General features: G+C 42.0%; 1 protein-coding gene and 2 long non-coding RNA genes across 6 annotated transcripts; 2 read left to right on the forward strand and 1 right to left on the reverse strand.

The window, feature by feature from the left end:
* The first annotated feature begins 1139 nt into the window (after positions 1-1139).
* Positions 1140-9183, forward strand: LOC110917560. Of its 3 annotated transcripts, XR_004883286.1 has the most exons (4): positions 1140-1277; positions 1759-1824; positions 8338-8403; positions 9036-9183. It is a non-coding gene; the product is annotated as an uncharacterized LOC110917560 (long non-coding RNA). The 3 variants fall into 3 exon arrangements; XR_002580657.2 differs by lacking the exons at positions 8338-8403; positions 9036-9183 and adding an exon at positions 2457-2604; XR_002580656.2 differs by lacking the exons at positions 1140-1277; positions 1759-1824 and adding an exon at positions 7719-7856.
* A 12034-nt stretch (positions 9184-21217) lies between these two features.
* LOC118488023 lies at positions 21218-22313 on the reverse strand. The gene is made up of 2 exons (XR_004883287.1): positions 22227-22313; positions 21218-21571 (listed from the first exon to the last, which is right to left on the reverse strand). It is a non-coding gene; the product is annotated as an uncharacterized LOC118488023 (long non-coding RNA).
* Positions 21464-22518, forward strand: LOC110917561. Of its 2 annotated transcripts, none has more exons than XM_022162083.2 (4): positions 21464-21589; positions 21664-21786; positions 21868-22023; positions 22100-22518. In XM_022162083.2, exons 1-4 carry the CDS (start codon positions 21515-21517, stop codon positions 22403-22405), a joined length of 660 nt encoding a protein of 219 aa, XP_022017775.1. In that variant the 5' UTR covers positions 21464-21514; the 3' UTR covers positions 22406-22518. The 2 variants fall into 2 exon arrangements, with proteins under 2 accessions (XP_022017775.1, XP_022017776.1); XM_022162084.2 differs by having other exon boundaries at positions 22103-22518.
* The last annotated feature ends 955 nt before the right edge of the window (positions 22519-23473 follow it).

The following is a 23473-nucleotide window of genomic DNA, read 5'->3' on the forward strand; positions in this document are numbered from 1 at the left end:
GAACGTTGCCTTGGGCAAGGAAAAAGCTGCAGCTGAGGCTATTGCGGTTAAAGCGCAGCAGGCGAAGGCCGAGGCCCTAAAGGCGCTTGAAGAGGCCAAGGAAGCCGGGGCGCGTGCTGCAAAGGCCCTTGAAGAGGCCGCAGAGAAGGAGAGCCGTTCTTCCATAGCTCTTGAAGAGGCGAATGCGGAGCGCATTCGTTTGGATAAAGTTGTTGCCAGCCTTCAGGTATGTTTCGTTACCTCTGTTGTATATTTCCTTCATTGTTTTGAAAATGTTTATCGAGTAAACTGTTTTCTGTTTTTTGATAGGCTGAGGTTCAGGCTCGGGAGGTCGCGGTTACAGAACTTACTGCCCGCGTGTCTGTTGCGGAGGAGCGGGCTGATGCCGCTGTTGAGGCCAAGGATGCCTTGGTGTCCTCTTTTGACCAGCTGAAGGCTGACCGTGAGTGGTTGCGGACTCACGGTATCGCGCGTGTAAGTATCCGTTGCCTTTATATTTGCTTGGATTATCATACGAGACTTATGATCTTTTTATTGCAGATTGTTGAGGCTATCATGGATGCCCCTGAGACCGCAGCTGGCTTGGACTTGGTCAAGCAGCGTGCTCGTGACGCTGGTTTTAAAGCTGGTTACAACCGCTGTATTTCCCATATGAACGTCATGTCTATAGGCGGTGATATCGAAGAGCGATCCGGCTTTCGGGATGTGGATACCGAGTCGCTTCTTAAAGCGGCCGAAGTCTCCTTTTATGATACGTCCCTTGCCTGTGTAGAGGAACTGGACAATTGTTTGGAGGCTGCGGACTATGTTGATCGCCTGCGGATGCTTTATCCGGATGCGGAAGAGGAAGATCCCGCTGGTGGTGCCGGAGGAGATGCGGGAACCAGCGGTACAAAATAGGGTTTAGGTGTAACACCCCGAAAAATATTAATGTTATACTTTAATAAAAAAATACTAGTAGTAAGTTAAGGTAAAAGACTAGGAAAGATAACCTAGTTAGTAGAGGTCTTAACATAACATGACCAAAAACCCTTGTTTTATAACCCATGTTAAATTGAGGGACCAAATGTGTCAATTCTGGAACTTAATTTATTACTAGTAAAATAATACACCAAACACACACCTAAGTGTGTGTTTGATCGACCAGAACCAGGAAACAAGAGGGGATTTCCCTCAAACCCTAAAATTCACCAAAATTCATCAATTGAAGGTGCAAATCGAGTCCAAATTGAAATCTGAATATAGATTTGTGATCACCTTGACTAAGGGATCGTAAGGTATGTAAAATTTCATGACTTGGTTCTACCTTAGATTTTGGATAAAATCATAGGATTCAAATCTGGTCATGCATGATGTTTGTTTTAATTGAAATAGTGTATAAGGATGAACTCTAGTAGATTCCTTGCTGAAATTTGGTTTAATTATTGCAAAATTCATGATCACCATTAGAGGTGATATGTGGGTTTTGTAGAAAGGTATGAAACATTAGGATTTGGATGTGTCCTAGAGTAATTCAAGCTTTATGAACAAAATTCAGAGATTATTGGTGTAATGATTTAGCAAAATTGCCTATGTTGATGTTTATCATGGCTAAATGATGAATGTTAAGCTTAGTTACAAATTGTAAGGAAACATGCACACAAGATGTTTGATAAAATGCCTAAAAGACACTAATCGACACTAATGTGGTGTTGGTAAAGTAACAAGCTTAGTTATGAGCCGAATGGTTCTAATGATAATTGGCTTGTATGTTTTTAGGCAATACGAGTGAGGCGTCGGGGAGTCAAGCCGGTACGGACGCTCGCTTAAAGGGAAAGCTTTAAGGTACGTAGTTGACGCTACTATAATGATGATGATATAGATTTCTTATTATTGGTTGCTAGTTTAAACAATTTAGAATCGTGTTGGTTTGGTTGTCTAAAATGATGGATTTCATAATGGCAACCCCAAATGAGTAAATAATTGATGGGTACAAACCGGGTAACGGAAGTACCTCATCCGTAGTCCATAAACCCGGGTATGGGGTAATGGGAAGAATAGTAGAATCACGCAAACCGGTAATGGGAGCGTGTGTGTTGAAGCAAGGGATCCGAAATGGGTCGTACTTGTTGCGAAGGAATACTCCGTGCTGCACTTAGATGGCCGAAAAGTGCAGGAATCGGTACAAACGGGTCAAAACAGCAAGTAGGAGGAAAATGCAGAAGCCACCGTAAATTACGGTACCACCGTAATTTACGGTGGAGGCCAATTCATTACGGCAGTTTTCTACTGCCTTACGGTAGAACCTTAAACATCCAGCTCTCACCGTAAATTACGGTGACCACCGTAATTTACGGTGGAGACCGGCTAGAAATGTTAAGTTTTGTTTAGGTTCATATTTTGAACCCGATTTAAACGCACATTTAATTATGTGAAATTTGAGGGATTCTAACCTTGGTATTTTGTTAAATTTCCAGATTCCAAGTAAGTCAATCAAGCGGATGGTGATCAACTCAAGGCTTATGAACCGAACACTTTCAAGAAGATGATCTTCACTTTTGTTTTAGGAGTTCATTTTGTGAAAACTTTTGTAATGAAAGAATTACTTATGTGTCCTTAAAGTTTAGTGGTAGTTTTCAAATACTTATGTACTAAACGTTTTAAATGACTATGGTCTTTCTTATCTAGTTGGTTAAAATATGACTTATTTTAAGTAGAGTGTTACATGTTGGTATCAGAGCCAGGTTAAAGAGAATTGTGTTCGGTTCAAGGCTTGATCAACATCCGGTAAGAATTTACTTAAAGTAAATTAAATTTAAAAAGATTAAAAAGGGTAACGATTTATTGTGTATGGGAGGAGTATAGTGATATACTCGAACCCGGGAAGTACACTTAGTATAGATGATAAGGCAAAGTTATATACTTGGCCGGAAAATAAGTACGAAGTCTCATGTAAGAGCATGAGAGCGATTGAACAAGATTATTTAACGGATCATTTTAACATTTCAGTAAGAAGATGTCGGGAGGTGCTAGTAACAATGTTCTATCCCTCACTACCGACGAGTTGAAAGAGAAGATTGCCGAGGAAGTTGGTAGGGCCATCGAAGTCAGTCTACCAAGATTTGTGGAAAGAATGCAAAACACCTTACTTTCGACTATGGAAGAAAGAATTGGTGAACTAAGAGAAGATCTTACCAGTGATAGGGGCAAGGCTAAGGAAAAGAAGGGTTGTTCTTACAACAAGTTTATGGCGTGCAAGCCCCCGGTTTTCAATGGAGAGGTAGATCCAATTGCTTGTCAAAGGTGGATAAGCGATATTGAAGGTGTTTTCGAACGAACGCATTGTGATGAAAGTGACTTCGTGGCGTATGGAACTGGCCAACTTAGAGGTCAAGCCAAGGATTGGTGGGACAACCTCAGAAACGAAAGGGGTGTTGAAACAATAAGGGCGATGACTTGGGAAGCTTTCAAAGTACCATTCCTCAAACATCACAGCCCCAAGGCGGTGATAAATAAGATAAAGGAAGAATTCATGCAATTGAGGCAAAAGGGTGAAACCGTCGATAAGATTACGGGAATGTTCATGGATAAGCTCAAGTTTTGTGATGACTTGGTCAAAACTGAAGAACAGAAAATTTATTATTATCACACCATGCTTAGGGCTGAATATAGGGAGTTCATGACTCCCTCACATTATGAAAGCCTTACCGATATAATCAATGCGGCGCGGGAACGCGAGATTGAACTGAAAAGGCAAGTTGAAAGAGGTGAAAGGAGGGCCTTGGATGAAAACCCGAGTCCCACAAAGAAGCCGAAGGTAGCTGAATCTTCGAAGAAAGGAAGTGCAAAAGGAGGATCTCCGAGTTGCAAAACATGTGGACGCACTCATAAAGGTGAATGCTATTTCAAGAACAAACCTTGCGTGGCATGTGGCAAGATAGGGCATGGGGTTGCAAATTGCCCCGACAAAGTAACGGTGTGCTATAAATGTTACCAACCGGGTCATAAAAAGTCAGAATGTCCGGAATTGGTGGGAAAGAAGGAGAGTGCCGACTCTAGGGATGAGACCCCAAAGGCTAAGGCAAGGTCGTTCCAAATCACTGCTGCGGAAGCAAAAATGGAACCCGACGTGGTTACAGGTATATTTACTATAAATTCGATCCCCGCACGTGTTTTATTTGATACAGGTGCGAATAAGTCTTTTGTTTCACATAGATTTATTCAAAACCCCATGTTTACATTAACAAAATTACCTATGCCAATGGAAGTAGAAGTAGGTAATAACAAATGTTTTCTTGTTTGTGATGTATGTCGGGAATGCAAATTGAATATCGATGATGAGGAATACTCCATTGATTTAATACCCATGTCCATGGGTGAATTTCAAGTGGTCGTCGGAATGGATTGGCTATCCCGCTACCATGCTAAGGTGATATGCTTACGTAAGGAGATACACCTAACGTCTCCGAGCGGAAGGCGTGTCATCATTTATGGGGAGAAGGCTTGTAATCCCGTGATATGCTCAATAGTAGAAGCCCGCAAGTGTATATTACACGGGTGTAAGGCATATCTAACTTATGTGCGGGACGTCGAAAAAGAAATGCCCAAAATTGAAGACGTACCTGTGGTGCGTGATTTTAAAGATGTCTTTCCCGAGGATCTCCCGGGAATACCACCAGAGCGAGAAATAGAGTTCGGGATTGAACTAACCCCGGGTGCTAAACCGGTTGCTAAGGCACCGTATAGGTTGGCACCTTCAGAACTGCAAGAGTTAATGTCTCAGTTGCAAGATTTACTAGAGAAGGGATTCATCCGGCCTAGCATGTCTCCTTGGGGGGCTCCCGTGCTATTTGTAAAGAAGAAAGACGGGAGCATGCGGATGTGTATTGATTACCGGGAGTTAAACAAACTCACGGTAAAGAATCGATACCCACTCCCGAGAATTGACGATTTATTCGATCAATTACAAGGCGCTAGCTGGTTTTCAAAAATCGATTTGAGATCGGGTTACCACCAATTGAGGGTGAAGGAGAGTGATGTACCAAAAACGGCATTCCGGACACGATACGGACACTTCGAGTTTCTCGTAATGTCGCTCGGATTAACGAATGCGCCCGCGGCCTTCATGGATCTCATGAACCGGGTATGCAAGCCGATGCTCGATAGATCGGTGATTGTTTTCATAGACGACATCCTCGTTTATTCAAGAAACGAGGCGGAGCACGCTGACCATTTACGGGAAGTATTGGAAGTATTAAGGCGGGAAAGATTGTATGCTAAATTCTCAAAATGCGCCTTCTGGTTACGAGAGGTGCAATTCCTAGGGCACGTCATAAGTGCCAAAGGAATATTGGTGGATCCGTCGAAGGTGGAAGCGGTGTCAAAATGGAACCCTCCAAAGAATCCATCCGAGATTAGGAGTTTCTTGGGGTTGGCAGGTTACTATCGGAGATTCATTCAGGATTTCTCCAAGATCGCAACGCCGTTGACCAAATTGACCCGCAAGAATGAGAAGTTCGTCTGGGGAAGCGACCAAGAAAAGGCATTTCAGACATTAAAGGAAAAATTAACCTGTGCACCGGTGTTGACTTTACCGGATGGTACGGAGGATATGGTAGTTTACTCGGATGCATCGCACCTAGGCCTTGGGTGCGTACTAATGCAAAGGGGAAGGGTGATCGCCTACGCCTCTAGGCAACTTAAGCCGCATGAAACAAAGTACCCAACTCATGATCTCGAGTTGGCAGCCGTGGTCTTTGCCTTGAAAATCTGGAGGCATTACTTGTATGGTGTGAAAAGTACTATTTTCACTGACCATAAAAGTTTGAAGTACTTTTTCGATCAAAAAGAGTTAAATATGAGGCAGAGACGCTGGTTAGAAGTGGTGAAGGACTACGACTGCGAGATCCACTACCACCCCGGAAAGGCTAATGTGGTGGCGGATGCCCTTAGCCGAAAGGACGAATGCGTTCCAATACGAATACGATCTATGCAGTTAGTAGTAACTTCAGGCCTGCTCGACCGAATTCGAGAAGCCCAAACCGAAGCGTTAAGGGAAGAAAATTGGAAGAAAGAACGCATAAAAGGGATGGTAAAAGACCTTACGGAAGGAAGTAATGGGATGAAATGCCGAAATGATCGGATTTGGGTCCCAAACACATGTGGTGTTAAGAGTCTTTTGCTTGACGAGGCACATAAGTCTCGCTATTCGATCCATCCCGGGGCAACTAAGATGTATAGGGACTTGAAGCAAAACTATTGGTGGCCGGGGATGAAAAGGGATGTGGCTAAATACGTGGAGAAATGTTTGACTTGCTTACAAGTCAAAGCGGAGCATCAAAAACCTTACGGCAAGTTGCAACCATTAGATATTCCGGTTTGGAAGTGGGAACAAATTACAATGGACCTGCTAACCAAGCTGCCCAGAACTAGCCGTGGTTTCGATGCCATTTGGGTAGTTGTGGATAGACTAACCAAAAGTGCCCATTTCATCCCTATCCGAGAAACTTATACGTCAGAGAAGATGTCAGAAGTGTACACTAATGAGATAATAGCACGCCACGGAGTGCCGATATCCATCGTGTCCGATAGGGATACCCGGTTCACTTCAAATTTTTGGCGCGATTTCCAAAAACAAATGGGAACCAAATTGTTTCTTAGCACCGCGTACCATCCTCAAACGGATGGTCAAAGTGAAAGAACAATACAAACGTTGGGAGATATGTTACGGGCGTGCATAATTGACTTCGGGGGTAGTTGGGATATTCACCTACCGTTGGTTGAATTCTCATATAATAACAGTTACCACGCAAGCATCGGCATGGCTCCGTATGAATTGCTATACGGAAGGAAGTGTCGAACTCCGGTATGTTGGGGTGAGGTTGGTCCGCGTGAACTTGAACATAAAGATGTAATCGGACTCACGAACCAAAAGATCGATATAGTCCGAGCCCACCTAAGGGCGGCCCAAAATCGACAAAAGGCGTATGCGGACAAACGAAAAAGACCGATTGAGTTCCAAGTTGGTGATAAGGTTATGTTGAAGGTATCACCATGGAAAGGAATAATCCGGTTTAGAAAAAGGGGGAAGTTAAGCCCAAGGTTTATCGGGCCCTTCAAAATCATCGAGCGAGTCGGTAGGGTGGCTTACCGTCTCGAATTGCCCCCAGAATTGAGTGGGATACATAGTACGTTCCATGTATCACATCTCCGGAAATGTCTAGCTGACGAAACCGCGTATATTCGTTATGACGACATCGAGATAGATAATAGTCTCAACTATGCGGTGAAACCTATTGCGATTCTAGACCGTAAGGTGAAAAGCTTAAGGAACAAGATGGTCTATCAAGTAAAAGTCAAATGGGAACACCGAAAAGGATCGGACACCACTTGGGAGTCTGAAGAGGAAATGAAACGACTACACCCTACACTTTTCGGTACGTATAAGAACTTCTGTCATATACATAAACAGGTTTCGGGGACGAAACCCTCTTTAAGGGGGGTTTAGGTGTAACACCCCGAAAAATATTAATGTTATACTTTAATAAAAAAATACTAGTAGTAAGTTAAGGTAAAAGACTAGGAAAGATAACCTAGTTAGTAGAGGTCTTAACATAACATGACCAAAAACCCTTGTTTTATAACCCATGTTAAATTGAGGGACCAAATGTGTCAATTCTGGAACTTAATTTATTACTAGTAAAATAATACACCAAACACACACCTAAGTGTGTGTTTGATCGACCAGAACCAGGAAACAAGAGGGGATTTCCCTCAAACCCTAAAATTCACCAAAATTCATCAATTGAAGGTGCAAATCGAGTCCAAATTGAAATCTGAATATAGATTTGTGATCACCTTGACTAAGGGATCGTAAGGTATGTAAAATTTCATGACTTGGTTCTACCTTAGATTTTGGATAAAATCATAGGATTCAAATCTGGTCATGCATGATGTTTGTTTTAATTGAAATAGTGTATAAGGATGAACTCTAGTAGATTCCTTGCTGAAATTTGGTTTAATTATTGCAAAATTCATGATCACCATTAGAGGTGATATGTGGGTTTTGTAGAAAGGTATGAAACATTAGGATTTGGATGTGTCCTAGAGTAATTCAAGCTTTATGAACAAAATTCAGAGATTATTGGTGTAATGATTTAGAAAAATTGCCTATGTTGATGTTTATCATGGCTAAATGATGAATGTTAAGCTTAGTTACAAATTGTAAGGAAACATGCACACAAGATGTTTGATAAAATGCCTAAAAGACACTAATCGACACTAATGTGGTGTTGGTAAAGTAACAAGCTTAGTTATGAGCCGAATGGTTCTAATGATAATTGGCTTGTATGTTTTTAGGCAATACGAGTGAGGCGTCGGGGAGTCAAGCCGGTACGGACGCTCGCTTAAAGGGAAAGCTTTAAGGTACGTAGTTGACGCTACTATAATGATGATGATATAGATTTCTTATTATTGGTTGCTAGTTTAAACAATTTAGAATCGTGTTGGTTTGGTTGTCTAAAATGATGGATTTCATAATGGCAACCCCAAATGAGTAAATAATTGATGGGTACAAACCGGGTAACGGAAGTACCTCATCCGTAGTCCATAAACCCGGGTATGGGGTAATGGGAAGAATAGTAGAATCACGCAAACCGGTAATGGGAGCGTGTGTGTTGAAGCAAGGGATCCGAAATGGGTCGTACTTGTTGCGAAGGAATACTCCGTGCTGCACTTAGATGGCCGAAAAGTGCAGGAATCGGTACAAACGGGTCAAAACAGCAAGTAGGAGGAAAATGCAGAAGCCACCGTAAATTACGGTACCACCGTAATTTACGGTGGAGGCCAATTCATTACGGCAGTTTTCTACTGCCTTACGGTAGAACCTTAAACATCCAGCTCTCACCGTAAATTACGGTGACCACCGTAATTTACGGTGGAGACCGGCTAGAAATGTTAAGTTTTGTTTAGGTTCATATTTTGAACCCGATTTAAACGCACATTTAATTATGTGAAATTTGAGGGATTCTAACCTTGGTATTTTGTTAAATTTCCAGATTCCAAGTAAGTCAATCAAGCGGATGGTGATCAACTCAAGGCTTATGAACCGAACACTTTCAAGAAGATGATCTTCACTTTTGTTTTAGGAGTTCATTTTGTGAAAACTTTTGTAATGAAAGAATTACTTATGTGTCCTTAAAGTTTAGTGGTAGTTTTCAAATACTTATGTACTAAACGTTTTAAATGACTATGGTCTTTCTTATCTAGTTGGTTAAAATATGACTTATTTTAAGTAGAGTGTTACATTAGGTTGGCTAGTGTGCCTCCTTTTTGTTTTCCTCTTGTATAGAATAGGAACTTTATGTAAATCCATTAAGCATCCCGTGGGTGCTTGAATTTTTTGAATATAAAGTTTTTTGTTCAGTTTGTACAAGTGTTTTTAATTCTTGCATGTCTGAACGTATGTATGTGTAACTTTACTCATTTATGAATGGGGTCAAGTATACTCCATACTTTTGTTGTATGAGTACGCGTCAATTCTGTTATTTACCACGTTAGGATTTTAGAATTGTGTAAGCTTTGTAAAAGCTTATATATCCGGAACTCTACCCATTTGTGAATGGGGTCAAGTGTACTCTATACCTTTGTCGTATGAGTACGCGTCAATTCTGTTATTTACCGCGTTAGGGTTTTAGAATTGTGTAAGCTTTGTAAAAGCTTATATATCCGGAACTCTACCCATTTGTGAATGGGGTCAAGTGTACTCCATACTTTTGTCGTATGAGTAACGCGTTAATTCCATTGTTTGCCTTTTTGGGCTCAGGAATTGTGTTGTGTTAACAAAAACTTGTTTATCCGGCCGGATAAATATGCAAGTCTTTTTGCCTTCTACTGGCCTATTGCAATATTTGTGTGTGGTCACCACTTTGTATGGGTATCGCGAATGAAGACTTTGCCAATCTGTTTTTGGGATACCGCAAAGTGGAACACGCATTTGTAATAGTAGTAATAAACAATAATGTATAAACTTGCTTATTTATTTATTTGCGAATGGCCTGCGGCCCGGTAGGTTACATAGAGAAATGTAAGAACATGGCTTACATATAACAGCGTCGAAGCTGTTGTGCATTCCATGTTCGTGCGATAGGTTCGCCTTCTAGCGTTTGCAATTTGTACGCGCCTTTCCCTAAGACCTCTTTGATGAGGTAGGGTCCTTCCCACTTGGGGGCAAGTTTGCCTGGGCGCTCGGCATTGGATGCCTCATTGTCGCGTAGGACGTAGTCTCATGGGTTGAAAGTACAAACGTGGACGCGCGTGTTGTAGTATTTTTCAAGTTTGGATTTATATTTGGCCTCGTTGATGGCAGCGTTTTCGCACCTTTCTTCCAAAAGGTTCAAATCGATCCTGCGTTCCATGTTGTTGTCTAGTTTTTCAATAGCCAACATCCTAGGAGAGGGGAGACCTACTTCTGCGGGGATCACCGCTTCTGAGCCGTGGACTAGGCTGAAGGGTGTTTCCCCATTGCTTGTTTTTGGGCTTGTACGGTGAGCCCATAAGATACTTGGGAGTTCGTCGACCCAGCCACGCCTGGCCGTTCCCAACCGTGCCTTGATCCCTTCGACTAGGCTTTTATTGATACTCTCAACTTGGCCGTTCCCTTGCGGGTGTGCGACTGATGAGAATATGTGCTCAATATGTAGTTCTTCTAGCCATTTCTGAAATTCGTCGGTAGCGAAGTTGGTGCCGTTATCGGTGACAATGCACATTGGTAAATCGAAACGGCAGATGATGTGTTCCCAAATGAACTTTCTTGTTATCATAGCAGTGGTTGAGGCGAGCGGTTTTGCTTCTACCCATTTTGTGAAGTAATCGACCGCTACTATGATAAATTTGACCGCACCCGGAGCGTCAGGGAATGGTCCCACAACGTCAATTGCCCATTTCTGAAAGGGCCATGCGGTTGTGACGGGGACTAAGTTGTTCTTTGGCCGCAAGGTTTTTGGAGCATGACGTTGACAGTCGATGCACTTGCGCAACTCTTTGACGGCGTCCAGGTGCATGCCGGGCCAGTAATACCCGGCATTCATGATTTTGGCCACTACCATGCGTGGTCCAGCATGTATGCCACATATGCCCTCGTGTATCTCTCGGATGAGGTATGTGGCATCCTGGGGGTTGACGCATCGTAGTAGTGGCCCTAGGTATGATTTGCGGTACAAGATAACGTCTCCCATTTGATAATGGCACGCTTTGTATTGTAGCTTGCGTGCCTCTGACTTGCTTTCGGGAGTCACACCTGATTGCAGATATGCGATAATAGGTGTCATCCATGATGTTGAACCGTATTGAATGACGTTGACTTGGCGCAGGGGTATCGAAGGATTTTGCAGAATTTCGATGCGTATCTCCTTTGCCAAGTGTTGGAAGCTGGTAGATGCAAGTTTTGATAGTGCATCTGCGGATTTGTTTTCGCTTCGATTAATATGTCGGATATTAAACGAAGCGAATTGGGATGTTAGTTGCAGGGCTTGTTCAAGGTAGAGGATCATGATGTCCCCTTTTGCGGCATAGTCACCGCGTATTTATCCCGCAACCAACAAAGAATCGACGTGCGCTTCCAAGTGTTGCACGCTGAGTTTGACTGCTAAACGTGGTCCCGCTAACAGGGCCTCATATTCTGCCTCGTTGTTTGTGCTTTTGAAATCGAGGCGGATTGCATGTGTAAGCTCTTGGCCGTCAGGGCTGACGAGTCGCAGACCTGCACCCGCACCTTCTTCGTTGGAGGCACCATCGGTGAATAGTGCCCATGTTTCTGAGGAGGATGGCGTTGGTGCAGGAGTTTGTGCTTCTTCGCATTCTTGGATGCGATTCACCAGTACTTCGACGGCGAAATCAGCTAAGATCTGGCCTTTAATCGCGGGGCGCGGTTTATAGTGTATCGTGTGCGCGCCCAGCTCGATTGCCCATTTTGCTAATCTCCCAGAGATGTCGGGTTTGGATAGGATCGGGCCGATCCTGTAATTGGTTAGCACTGTGATGACGTGGTTTACGAAGTAGCGTCGTAACCGTCTTGAAGCGTGCACTAATGCTAGCAACAATTTTTCCATTATTGAGTATCTCGTCTCTGGGTCGTTGAGCATCTTGCTGATGTAATAGATGGGTGTTTGAACCCCCTTTCGCTCCACTATCAATACCGCACCCACCGCGTTATCCGCGGCGGATAGGTATAATATGAGTGGCTCATCCTTGCGTGGTGCGGTTAGAGTTGGGAGTTGTATCAAACACTCCTTCATTTCCCGGAAGGCCTGTTCAGCCTCTGCGGTCCACTGGAATTGTTCTTTCTTTGAACAGCTCCGCAGGGTCTTGATGAACGGATACGACTTAGCTGCATGGTTGGCTAAGAATCTGTTGAGTGCCGCTAGCCTGCCGGCTAGCCGTTGCATATCTTTCATCGATGAAGGCGACGGCATGCGCTCGATCGCCTGGACTTTCTCCGGGTTTACCTTGAATCCATCTTTAGTCACGATGAACCCAAGGAATTTACCTTCTTCCATTCCAAACGAGCATTTCCCTGGATTGAGCTTTATGTTAACGCTTCGCAGAGTTTGGAATGTTCTTTCAATATCCGTGAGCATGGTATCCTCTTCCATGCTCATGACGACCAGGTCGTCCATGTAGATTTCGACACTTTTGCTTATTTGCCCGCGTAAAGTGTCGTTCATCAACTTTTGATAGGTTGAGCCCGCGTTGCGCAACACAAACGGCATCTTTGTATAACAGTAATTTCCGGTGGGAGTCCGGAATGCCGTTTTGTCTTCATCCTCGATTGCCATTTGTACTTGATGGTACCCTTTGTAGCAATCGAGGAAACACTTCCACCTGAATGGTGCGAGATTATCGACTTTTTCGTCGATTTCTAGAAGCGCGTAACAATCCTTGGGGCAGGCTTTGTTAAAATCTTTGTAATCGACGCACATGCGCCAGCCCCCGGACGGTTTTTCTACCATGACTGGGTTGGATAACCAAGTCTGGTATTTAACTTCCCGCAGGATGCCTGCGGAGAGCAGTTCTTCGATCTGCTCTTGCATCGCCTGATTTTTAGCTGACCAAAGGTGGCGTTGGCCTTGGATCACTGGCTTAATACCTGGCAAGGTATTCAAGTGATGTTGCGCAATATCGCGTGGGACCCCGGTCATGTCCGCGGGTGTCCACGCGAAGATGTCTTGGTTCCTGAAGAGAAGCTGCTTCAGGTACGCTTTGGTGGTCGGGGATAAGGCGTGACCCAATGTGACCTTTTGTTCTGGGTATCTCGCGTTGAGAACCCATTTTTCTGGTTGGTCGTTGGGAGTGGGCCTTGCGACCTTGGTCGGACGTATTTCGTCCGTCATCATGACGTCCCTGCGGGCATAGATTATCGCGACCCCCGATTCGGTTGGGAAACCAACCGCAGAGTGGGGGACGAACGTAATCATATTGAAATCTCCTTGGGATTCCCTCCCGAGGAGTACGTCATATCTGGAGGTGTGAGGTAAAACCATAAAGTTTACCTCTTCTGTCCTTGTGCGATTTCCGCTGGAAAGACGCACAGGAAAAGTAATTTGGCCCAGGGGAAAGACAGTTTCCCTGCGAACCCAGCCAATCGATAATCTACTGCTTGCAACCGATCTTTGTCCTCCTGGTCGAACTGGTTGAAGCATTGTTCGTAGATTATATCAGAAGTACTGCCCGGGTCAATGAATAAACGCTCGGTGCAGTAGTGTGCCAGTTGGCCTGAAATAACGACGGCGCGCCTGTCGCGCGGTCCGCCTCGGACTTTTGGAAAGACGACTTGCTCGTCCTTCCAGTCATTGTCCGGCCTTCTCGCCGCTTTGCGCGGCCTACCTTTGCCTCCGTGGATCATGTGGGTGGAAGCCACGTACATGGTTCTCTTCCCGGAGGAGGTACCTTCGCCATGAGGGGTGATGCGCTTGGTGGGTTTCTGCCCACCTAGCAGAAGGTGTTGCAGTTTCCCCTCCTTTAAGGCCCGCTCAATCTCCAGCCGGAGACTGATGCAGTTGTTGGTGGTGTGGCCCGAGTCCTTGTGGTACTCACAGTAGAGTGTGAGGTCCTGATTTTTCTTGGACTTCATTAGTTGGGCCGGTCGCAAGAACTGTGGGTCCGCAAGGAGGACCTCACTTGGCGACATGGTGATCTCGGTCCAGTTGCGGTCCCGAGAATCCTTTTTTGATGCCCGACTGTCTCGGGCGGGGTTGTAGTTCCTTGGGTCGAACGTGTTGGTTCGCGGGAAATACGGTTTGGAAATATCACGATTTCCAACGTCCCGGTTGCGTTTATTGTTACGCTTGGACCCTTGGTGGGACGTTTCGGCTTGGGGCTTTGCCTTTGCCACGTGCGGTTCGAGTGACCGCTGTGTCTGGGCGTATGTCTTGACCGCGGTCATGACATCCTCCCATTTTTTGGGCAAGCCCTCCTTGCCAGAGATGGTCATGATCATCTCTCTGTCTTTGACGGCCCGAATGAAGTGGTTTCATGCCATCTGGTCTGCCACGTCACCTATCTCCAGGCACTCTTTATTGTAACGGACGACGAATGCTTCGAGAGATTCGTCGTCCCTTCGCCAGATGTTCATGACGTCCAACGAATCACGTTCGTGGCGTCGCTGCTGGCTAAAATGGGCGAGGAACTTGGTACGCAAGTCCTCGAATGAATCCAGTGATCCCACTGGCAAAGAATCGAACCATGCCCTGGCCAGGCCCGTAAGGGTCTGGGGGAAAAAATTACACCAAGTGGGTTCATCCCACTTGCCGTTGATGCCCGCGCCCATGAAGATGTTCATGTGGTCGTCCGGGTCGGTCGAACCACTGTATTTCTCGACGTTGAAAGGGAACTTGGTCGTGGTGACATGGGCGTTGGCGATCCGCGTGCCGAACTTGGAATTTTCGGCCGCTGCCTTTGGCCTGTATGGTTCATTCGCTGGGCGCTTAGCTGCCCTAAGGTATGTGTTGCGGGGGTGACTGGGAGGAACGTAGTTGCGTCCTCCCGGTCTGCTGCTGGTGTCATGTGAATCCCCACGGTAGGTACCGTCGTCAGGGTCGGTATGACCGTACCCTTCGGTGTATGGTTGTGGGCCCAATCGGCTCTGAATGCCTGGGCCGCGTCGGGAGGTTGATCGCCTCCTGTCCTCGCCATGGGGGCCAAGGCGTGTATGCACTGGCTCTCTGGTGTGGGACCCGTATGAGGAATCGTCCTCGTTGAGGGTGTGGACCGAACAGTAAGACGATCCGCGGTCTTCACGTCGGCTTCTTGAAGCCGGGCGTGAATGTATTCTGCCGTCGTATTGTAAAATACGCTCAGCAGGGGTGTGCGGTGCTGGGGTAGGCCCAACTTGTATATTCGCTTCCGTACAAGCGCGGTTGTATGCTGCTGTCAGCAGGGCTGCCTGCTGCTCGTACCAGGTATGAACGGTCATGCCTGGTGGGATCACAGATGCGAACTGTGATAAGTCATGTCCAAACATAAAGGAGGGACTCCTTTGTGTGGACGTGCCGATGTGTCCGGGTTGGGAGGTCGAGGCATTGACCCCTACCGGAGGTGGGAATGGGGGATTTTGGTTATCCGCAGTGTTGTTTTGGTGATCAGTCATGATCTTGAGAGAGGGAAAAGGATGGTTGAGAAAATGCTAAGAGTAGCGGTGGGCGCCAATGATGAAACAATGGTTAACCGGGCAGGGTTAACACACTGGTCTCGTCAAGAAGGGTTAATCCCTTCCTCTCGAGGATCGCTGGCTGGATCACCGGTGGTTGATCTCCTGCACAAGGAAACAAGCCGTGACTCGTAAACAGGAGGATGGGGTGGGGGGTGCTCCTTGTTACCACTCTCCGGCGTGAGAATCAGTAGTTTGCTTGGGAAGCAAAGTAAGATAGTAGTAGTCGTGAGAGAGTTGTGAAGAGATACCTCAAACCTGGTTTGGGGTTGGTATTTATAGCCGAGGAGTGAAGGAGGATGATGATGGATGGACTGACGACGTGCTGCACCTTTGCAGGTGTGTCAGGCTTGTCGGTTGTGGGGGTTACGCCACGTCAGTCCATTGCTTACGTAGCTCTGACAGGTAACTGCCATTGGTGCCACTTGCACTGTGGTGTCAGTCCCACTTGTTGAGTGCATAGGACGCGGTGCAAGCCGCATCGCTGCATGCGGTAACGTCTGAAGTTATCGCGTCTCCTACTTGTGATCAAGGAATACGCGAGATGCGGTGCTAGCCGCATCGTCGTCCGCGGAGACTATTTGCCTGCATCCCTTGTCGTGACGAAAATGCCCATATGGTGCGGTGCCAGCCGCACCGTTATGTTCATCTTCTTCTATGCCTAAGGTAAGGCTTTCTTGTATTGATAGAAGTGTTCACTGGATGCGGTGCGAGGCCGCATCGCTGTGAATACTTCCATTTTCATACACCAGATGTGATGCTATGTCGCATCACTCTACCGTTCTCATGTTCCATGTAAGTCCTCATTCGTTACTAGATAGATTGGATTCAACCCTTGTGCCGACGCGTTCTCGCATGGGCACAAGTAGGTTGTTAGCTAGTGGGGGTTTTGATAAGGGTAATGGTCACTCGCGGTCGATGCTGACGCGAGATCTGAGACCATACCCCTCCAGTGTTGATAGTGATATCAAATAAAAATAATTTTTAACTGTAACGTTGTTTTTTTCAAATACTTAAAATATGATATTTAATTCCTTGATAGTAAACTCATGCAAGCTCTACGCTTTTTACATTTATCTTAAGTTAGACTGGCCCTTTTAAGTTTATATAACATATTTTAAGTCATTTAGTTCTTTTATGTTTCTAAAACGTCTGTGTATATAGGGGGGGGGGGGGGGGGAGCCTAGAGAGAGACGAAAATGGGTTAAGTGAAAAAAACAAAAAGAGTTAAAGGACAAAAATAAAATATTCATAATAATAACAATAAAAAAAGATAATGAGTTGTAGATGTTGGCCCATGATAATTGTTTGGCCCGGTTATCTTGAAGTTTCGTAAATTAATTGGTTTGGGCTGCAAGCAATGTGGGTTCGCTAGGCTACTGGATGGTTTAAATTCAAAAGTTGAATTTATTTTTTAAATTTACTAGCAGGGTGCCCGCGCGATGCGGCGGGAGCGACACTTTGCATTGTGATACTCGTTTCTGGTAGTTTTTCTTATTCGTACAATATTTATTATAACATCATTTTGGTGGATATACGCCATTGGCGAAATCATTTGTTAGTCCATTTCATTGTGGTATGTATGGTTCAGTTGTTTTGGTTCTTATCCTCAACCGAAGTCATCGGTTGGTCAATTTTATTTACCAATTGGTTTTTGGTTATCCGTTTTAATTATTTGGTTAGATTGAAGGAGTTAATTATGATCGTTCGAAATTTGTGGAAGTAATTAGTGTTTTATAAGAGGATAAAGTGTAAGTACTAACTAATTATCTATGTTTTTGTTAAAAATGTCGGAATTAAAACTACACTTATCTCATACATTATGTAGGTTGTGCCTTTTGTTAAAATTAATGTTTAAAGACTAATTTACCCTTAATTTAGATTGTACCTTACGTGTTAAAACAAAAAAAAAGTTCTCAACTGTTAGTTATATTAAAATGCCCTTATCTCAAGCATTATGTATAGTAAAAATAACCCTCAACAATTTAATAAAAAAAGTTGCAGTTTAATACAAAAAAAAATGTAACTGCTAAGTGAAAATTGCAGCATTTGAATAAATGCATACTTTTATAGAACAATGTAAAATACCCTTCCTTAATATAATAAACAAATAGATAAATTCAACCTGAAAGCTTTTGGAAAACCAAAAAATGTGCAAATTTCACAAGACCGAATGAAAAATATTAACTAATACAAAACAACTAAACTTTTTGGAAACAATCCGACTAAATTTAGCTTCAAGTGAATTCTGGAGTTGGTGCAGCTCTTCAATACTTAAACTTGCAGCTCCGCCCATTTAGCCGCCTCCTTTTATGAATTCTCGAGTTGGTACACTCGTGATCAACCAATGATCTTAAAGATTGCTCCAAGCCTCACAAGAAAATTTGTCTAACTTCTTATGATTTTTTTTGAGTGTAGGCTACGCCGTTCAAGTACTTCCATACTATAAGAGAAAAATTATGTATTAAAAATATTAATATGTACACGGGTTAGGGATGAGCAAATCCCGATCCCGTCCCGTATTTCGCCAAAACTGGGTACCGACACCATCCCGATCCCGAAAATACCAATACCGAAAATGCCAAAAAGTGGATACCGTTTCCGGTACCGAAAAAATCGGTACGGTATTTTCAGGATCGGGATCGGTACAGGACGGGATCAGGATCGGTATTTGATACCAAATGCTCATCCCTACACGGGATGTTTGTACAATAGAATTTCATGATAATTATGTCTTCCCAATCAAATCATTAGTGTTACATCATATAAGAAAACTTTAATTAGACGAGTAAGCTAAAGAGATTATAGATCATTTTATTACATGTTCTTAGATGGAGGACTTCAAGAAAATACTAAATGAGTTTGTTACCTGTCAAAGTTAGAGAACTGGATCATACATAGATCATTTTTCCTGGAATTGAAGGTGCTTCTGAATTAGAGAGCTAATTCGTTAGTGCACTCACGAAATTCATGGAATTTGTTATCATATCACCGTTTCACATCATTCAGAGCTGATGAGTTTTTCTTTTCCTAAAGATATATGTAGTTAATAATATAATGAAAAGTCTATCTAAGTGAGGAACCAAGGGATAACCAACAATAATGTTCCACCACATCAAATGACGAGCACAACAACATAATCATCAAATTAGACTTCACTCCCATCAAACTGGCTTGTTGCATGGTGGTGCGGACCACTACCCCTTACACCATCTGTCCTTTCTTTACTCCCCCCACTCCTACCGTATATGCACATATAGAGTATTAGAGTTCTAAAAGGAGTAAGCATTACCTTCACACACCTTGTGTTCTCCAACTGTCTTGCGTTCTCCTACAACAACAATGCCACCCCTTTGAGGTTTTGACCATGTTGTTGATGGCAACAGTATACCACCTGAAGTCTTCTCCTCTGTGGCACTAATCTCCACCAACACTCATATCACCCAAACTACTTCAATCTGCAAGATAAAAAAAAAATCAGGCATTAGCGGGATATGGTATTATGGCATAGATAATACATGGATCATAGAATATCCAATAAAGCAACTTAGCAAGCTAGAAAGTGAAAAGACCAACTTACGTTTAATTTTAGTTTTTCAAAATAAATAAAACAAAAATGAAAGTATGAAACTATAACAGGTATAGAGCATACACATCCGATGCAAAGAAAAAAATCACACAGAAGCAAATATTAAACAATACTATTTGACCATATTAACCAAGTATATAGATTTATATTTATAGTGTAAAGAATTTTAAATTTTAAAAATTGTTTCCCATCTGATTTTTTGCCATCCTTTTTCGTAGAAAGTTTGTTATTATATCTATACCAACATGTGATAAATATTCATTTTAAAATGAGTCAAACCCATGCTAATAAATAGCATATATATCTAGTCAATTTTTGACTTTTCAAATAATATCTATACAAAATTGGAATATTTATTCTTGAGTGAGTCAAACTCATGCTAATAAATAGCATATATCTAATCATTTTTTACTTTGTCAAATAATATCCATACAAAACCGAAATATTCACATATGTTGTTAGAGTTTTGCAATATAATTAATATTTAGTCATTGAATCTATACTATAATACGTTTTATAGTTTCTAATAATCAACTACAAACATGACACAATTATTTGATAATGGTAGATTCAATAAATTGAACTCTTAAAATGATTACATAAAGTTTATTCATTTACTTATTCTGCTTCTTTGCTATAATCACTTGTACGCTAAGGCATCATCTACTTGTATCTTTCAATCCACACGTTGATACTAAACATGACAACTACCGAGACGTCGAAAAAAATGTATAGGTCGTCATGCCATCTTTGGATTTTTTTTTTTAAAACATTATAGTTAATAAGATATGACAAGAATACGTAAAAGAATTGTAAGTTTGTTGTGAAGGGGGGGGGGGGTGTAACTAATGACCTATAATTTTGTTAAAACTTAGGGATTTAATTGTAATAAGTTTAGGGGCTAAAAATTAAATAGTGTTTAAAAGACTAAACTACCCTCATTTTAGGGGTCTTTCTATAAATAAAGAGGGGGAAAAGTTCTTATTTTTTGGGTATCTTAAAATACCCCTCCCTCATGCATTATAATATAGTATAGATATTCTATTGTTTATCTAATGAGCTTTCCTTCCCTATATATTCTCTCGTAATATCAATCAAAACTCAGAAAACTGAGTTGAGGAAACAAAGCATGAAAGCAATCTGTGACGAAGTTCAGTTCTGTTTAGTTGAGTTTTAAGTGTTAAAGGTAAAGTTTTATGTGGTTGATTAAATATTTTAAGCTGATTAATTCCCTTAGGTTAATTATTTTGTATAATTCTTTGATCCAGTTATTGTTTTTTTAGCTAGATTATATTACTCATGAGCCAAACAGTGGCAAAGCTTGAAAATTTCCACCGGGGGGTCGGAAGTCACCGATTCTAAAAATTCTCTATAAGTAAAAAAAATTATAAAACCGGGGGTCGAAAACGTATATACCTAAAAAATTCTACACGAAACGTACACATATAACACTAGTGAGTGAAACGTTCGGGGGGTCAGGCGCCCCTCCCGGCCCCTTGAAAGCTACGCCCTTGGAGCCAAACTAAATGAATTTGTATAATTCTTTGATCCGGTTATTGTTTTTTAGCTAGATTATTTTACTCATGAGCCAAACTAAATGAATTGTACAAGTGTTGGATTTAATTATTTTTTGATTTGTAGGAAGTCGAAAAGGATGAGTACGAAAGGCCTAAGTTTGGATAGAATCAGCTGCCTTCCTCAAAAAATAATCGAAAGCATTCTAAGTCTAATGCCAATCCGAGATGCACTGAGAACGAGCGTTTTGTCAAAGAGATGGCAATATTGTTGGCGGGGCATGCCCAAACTTACATTCACAAACAATATGGTCAAACTACCATCTAAATGTGCTTGCACACATATGAGTAAATATAAGGTTGTCAATGCCATCTTCCATGTTTTGTTATTACACAATGGTCAATGTGCTTGCACACATATGAATAAATATAAGGTTGTCAATGCCATCTTCCATGTTTTGTTATTACACAATGGTCCGACAATACTTGAGCTCAAGGGGTCAGTTAAACTTGAAATGTTATCCGAGTTTGACCCGATAATAAGTCATCTCTCAACGCGAAATAATACTGTGAAAGATCTCACCTTAACTATTGAAGACGGCTACTACAACCTACCCCTTTCTTTCTTTCTTTTCGGTGCAAGGATTAGAACATATACATCTCCAAAATTGTGGTCTTGAACCTCCATCAACTTTTAATGGATTTAGTAGCTTGAGGAGTATAGTCTTTATGAATGTTGTGGTTTCTGCTAAAATGCTTCAACGGTTCCTCTCCAATTGCCCGCTACTGAAAGTACTCGTTTTGGTAAGGTCCATATAACCCGCAATCTTATACGAAACATGTTATTATAGAGGTACATATTTGGTATCTTAATGCAGGTTGGATATCAATTAGAAGTAATTATTGCCTTTGCATCGGGAGGAAACGCGTTCACATTTGTTGATCTTTTTCAGTGTGCACCTTTGATTAAAAATTTGGTTATCTCAAGGTGTTATACAAAGGTAATGTATAGGTTAAATATTATATCTAATGTAAGGATATCTTGTTTGTTTGCTAATTTTGGCCTTTGTATTTGGTTAAAGTACTTATCGGCAGGCGGCATGCCACACCAGCTTCCAACTCCACTAGCCCATCTCAAATGTCTGTGTTTAGATGTGTGCTTGATGGAACACAATGAGATTTCTTCTGTCCTTTGTATGATCATGAGCTCCCCATTGTTGGATGAACTTGTGTTGATGGTAAATGTTTATATTATTATTTGTCTTGGAGGTTCTTTATTGTTTTCTTTACATTTTTTTACATGTTTGTGATTAGAAGTATGATAAGAAGAGGCTGGGAGTTGAACAAACTCCCACCAACTTTCTTGATCCGGAAAACTACTCAGATTTGAAGTTGGATCATCTTGAGACATTGGAGATGAAAATGACTAGGAGTAACTTACCTCTTGGAATGGATCTTGTGAAACTCGTCATGGCCAAGGCACCCGTGCTAAAGAAAGTACAACTTGATCTTAATGCCGGTGTCTCTATAGATGATGAAGTGATAATGCTTAGAGATCTGGTTCTACTCCCATTTGCGCGGGCCTCACCTTCAGCAAAATTAATCATTAGACGCCGGTAAAGTTGTTTATGAAGGCTAATGTATTGATGATGCTAGTTAATTTTCTTGGTTAAAGCATTGTGCTTTTATGGACTATTTTGTAGATCTAAGATGGCCTAATATTGTTTCTGAGATTTTTTCAGCATTTGATTATCTTGCATCCCATATCCATCGACAAGGCAGGTTCATGTCTGTTTTGCAACATAAATCCGTAGTTGGCAGGGGCGCAGCATAGTGGGGGCGCCCGGCCCTTCGAACCTTTCGCTCAATAGTGCCCAGTATGTAGTTTTCGTATAGAATTTTTTAGGTATATACGTTTTCGACCCCCGGTCGGACATCTCAAGCTTCACCACCGGTAGTTGGCACATATGTACATTTTTCTTAAAGGCAAAATCATGAAAAAAGTTGATGTAATGAAGAAGAGAGAAAAAAAAAACTGATGTATTTTGGCAATATGAGAGATTTGGACGATTCTCACTAAAAGTTAGAAGTCACAAGTTAGTAGGATAATGCATGACCAATTTAACATTGGATGTAAAAGTTTTACACTCAAACTTATTTGACTTGAGAAGAAAGTATTTACATACCCATTAAACATATTAATGGTTTCTATAGCTTCGTGAACACTTAATAAAATTAATTCAATCCGTGACTTGGTGAAATAGTAACATTAAATTATTTGTTTCTTTTTTTTACCTATATTATCTATCTATTTCTCTCTATTTTTTTTACCTAGATTAGAGCATTCACAATGAATTTCTTAAATTTATATGAGTGAGTTAGTTATGTTATAAAGAATGCTTGCGACTTGCGAGTGGTTGTATGTGAAGAAGAGAGAAAATATTACTGTTCATCTGTCAATATATGGTAACACTGTTCACCTTTTATAACTTTTTTAATATTTTTGAAAGTGGTTGTCAGTGAAGAAGAATATTAATGTAATAATAAAAATATAAAAATATTATTTAATTGAAAAGAATAAAAAAATACAAATATTTAGTATAATTATATGGATAGAAAAAAAGAATTCATTATGAATGCTTTTATCTATCTAACGCTTTCTATCGAATTATTTCTCCTTTTTACCTA

Source organism: Helianthus annuus, chromosome 16 (assembly GCF_002127325.2).
Source record: "Helianthus annuus cultivar XRQ/B chromosome 16, HanXRQr2.0-SUNRISE, whole genome shotgun sequence".
Classification (NCBI taxonomy): domain Eukaryota; kingdom Viridiplantae; phylum Streptophyta; class Magnoliopsida; order Asterales; family Asteraceae; genus Helianthus; species Helianthus annuus.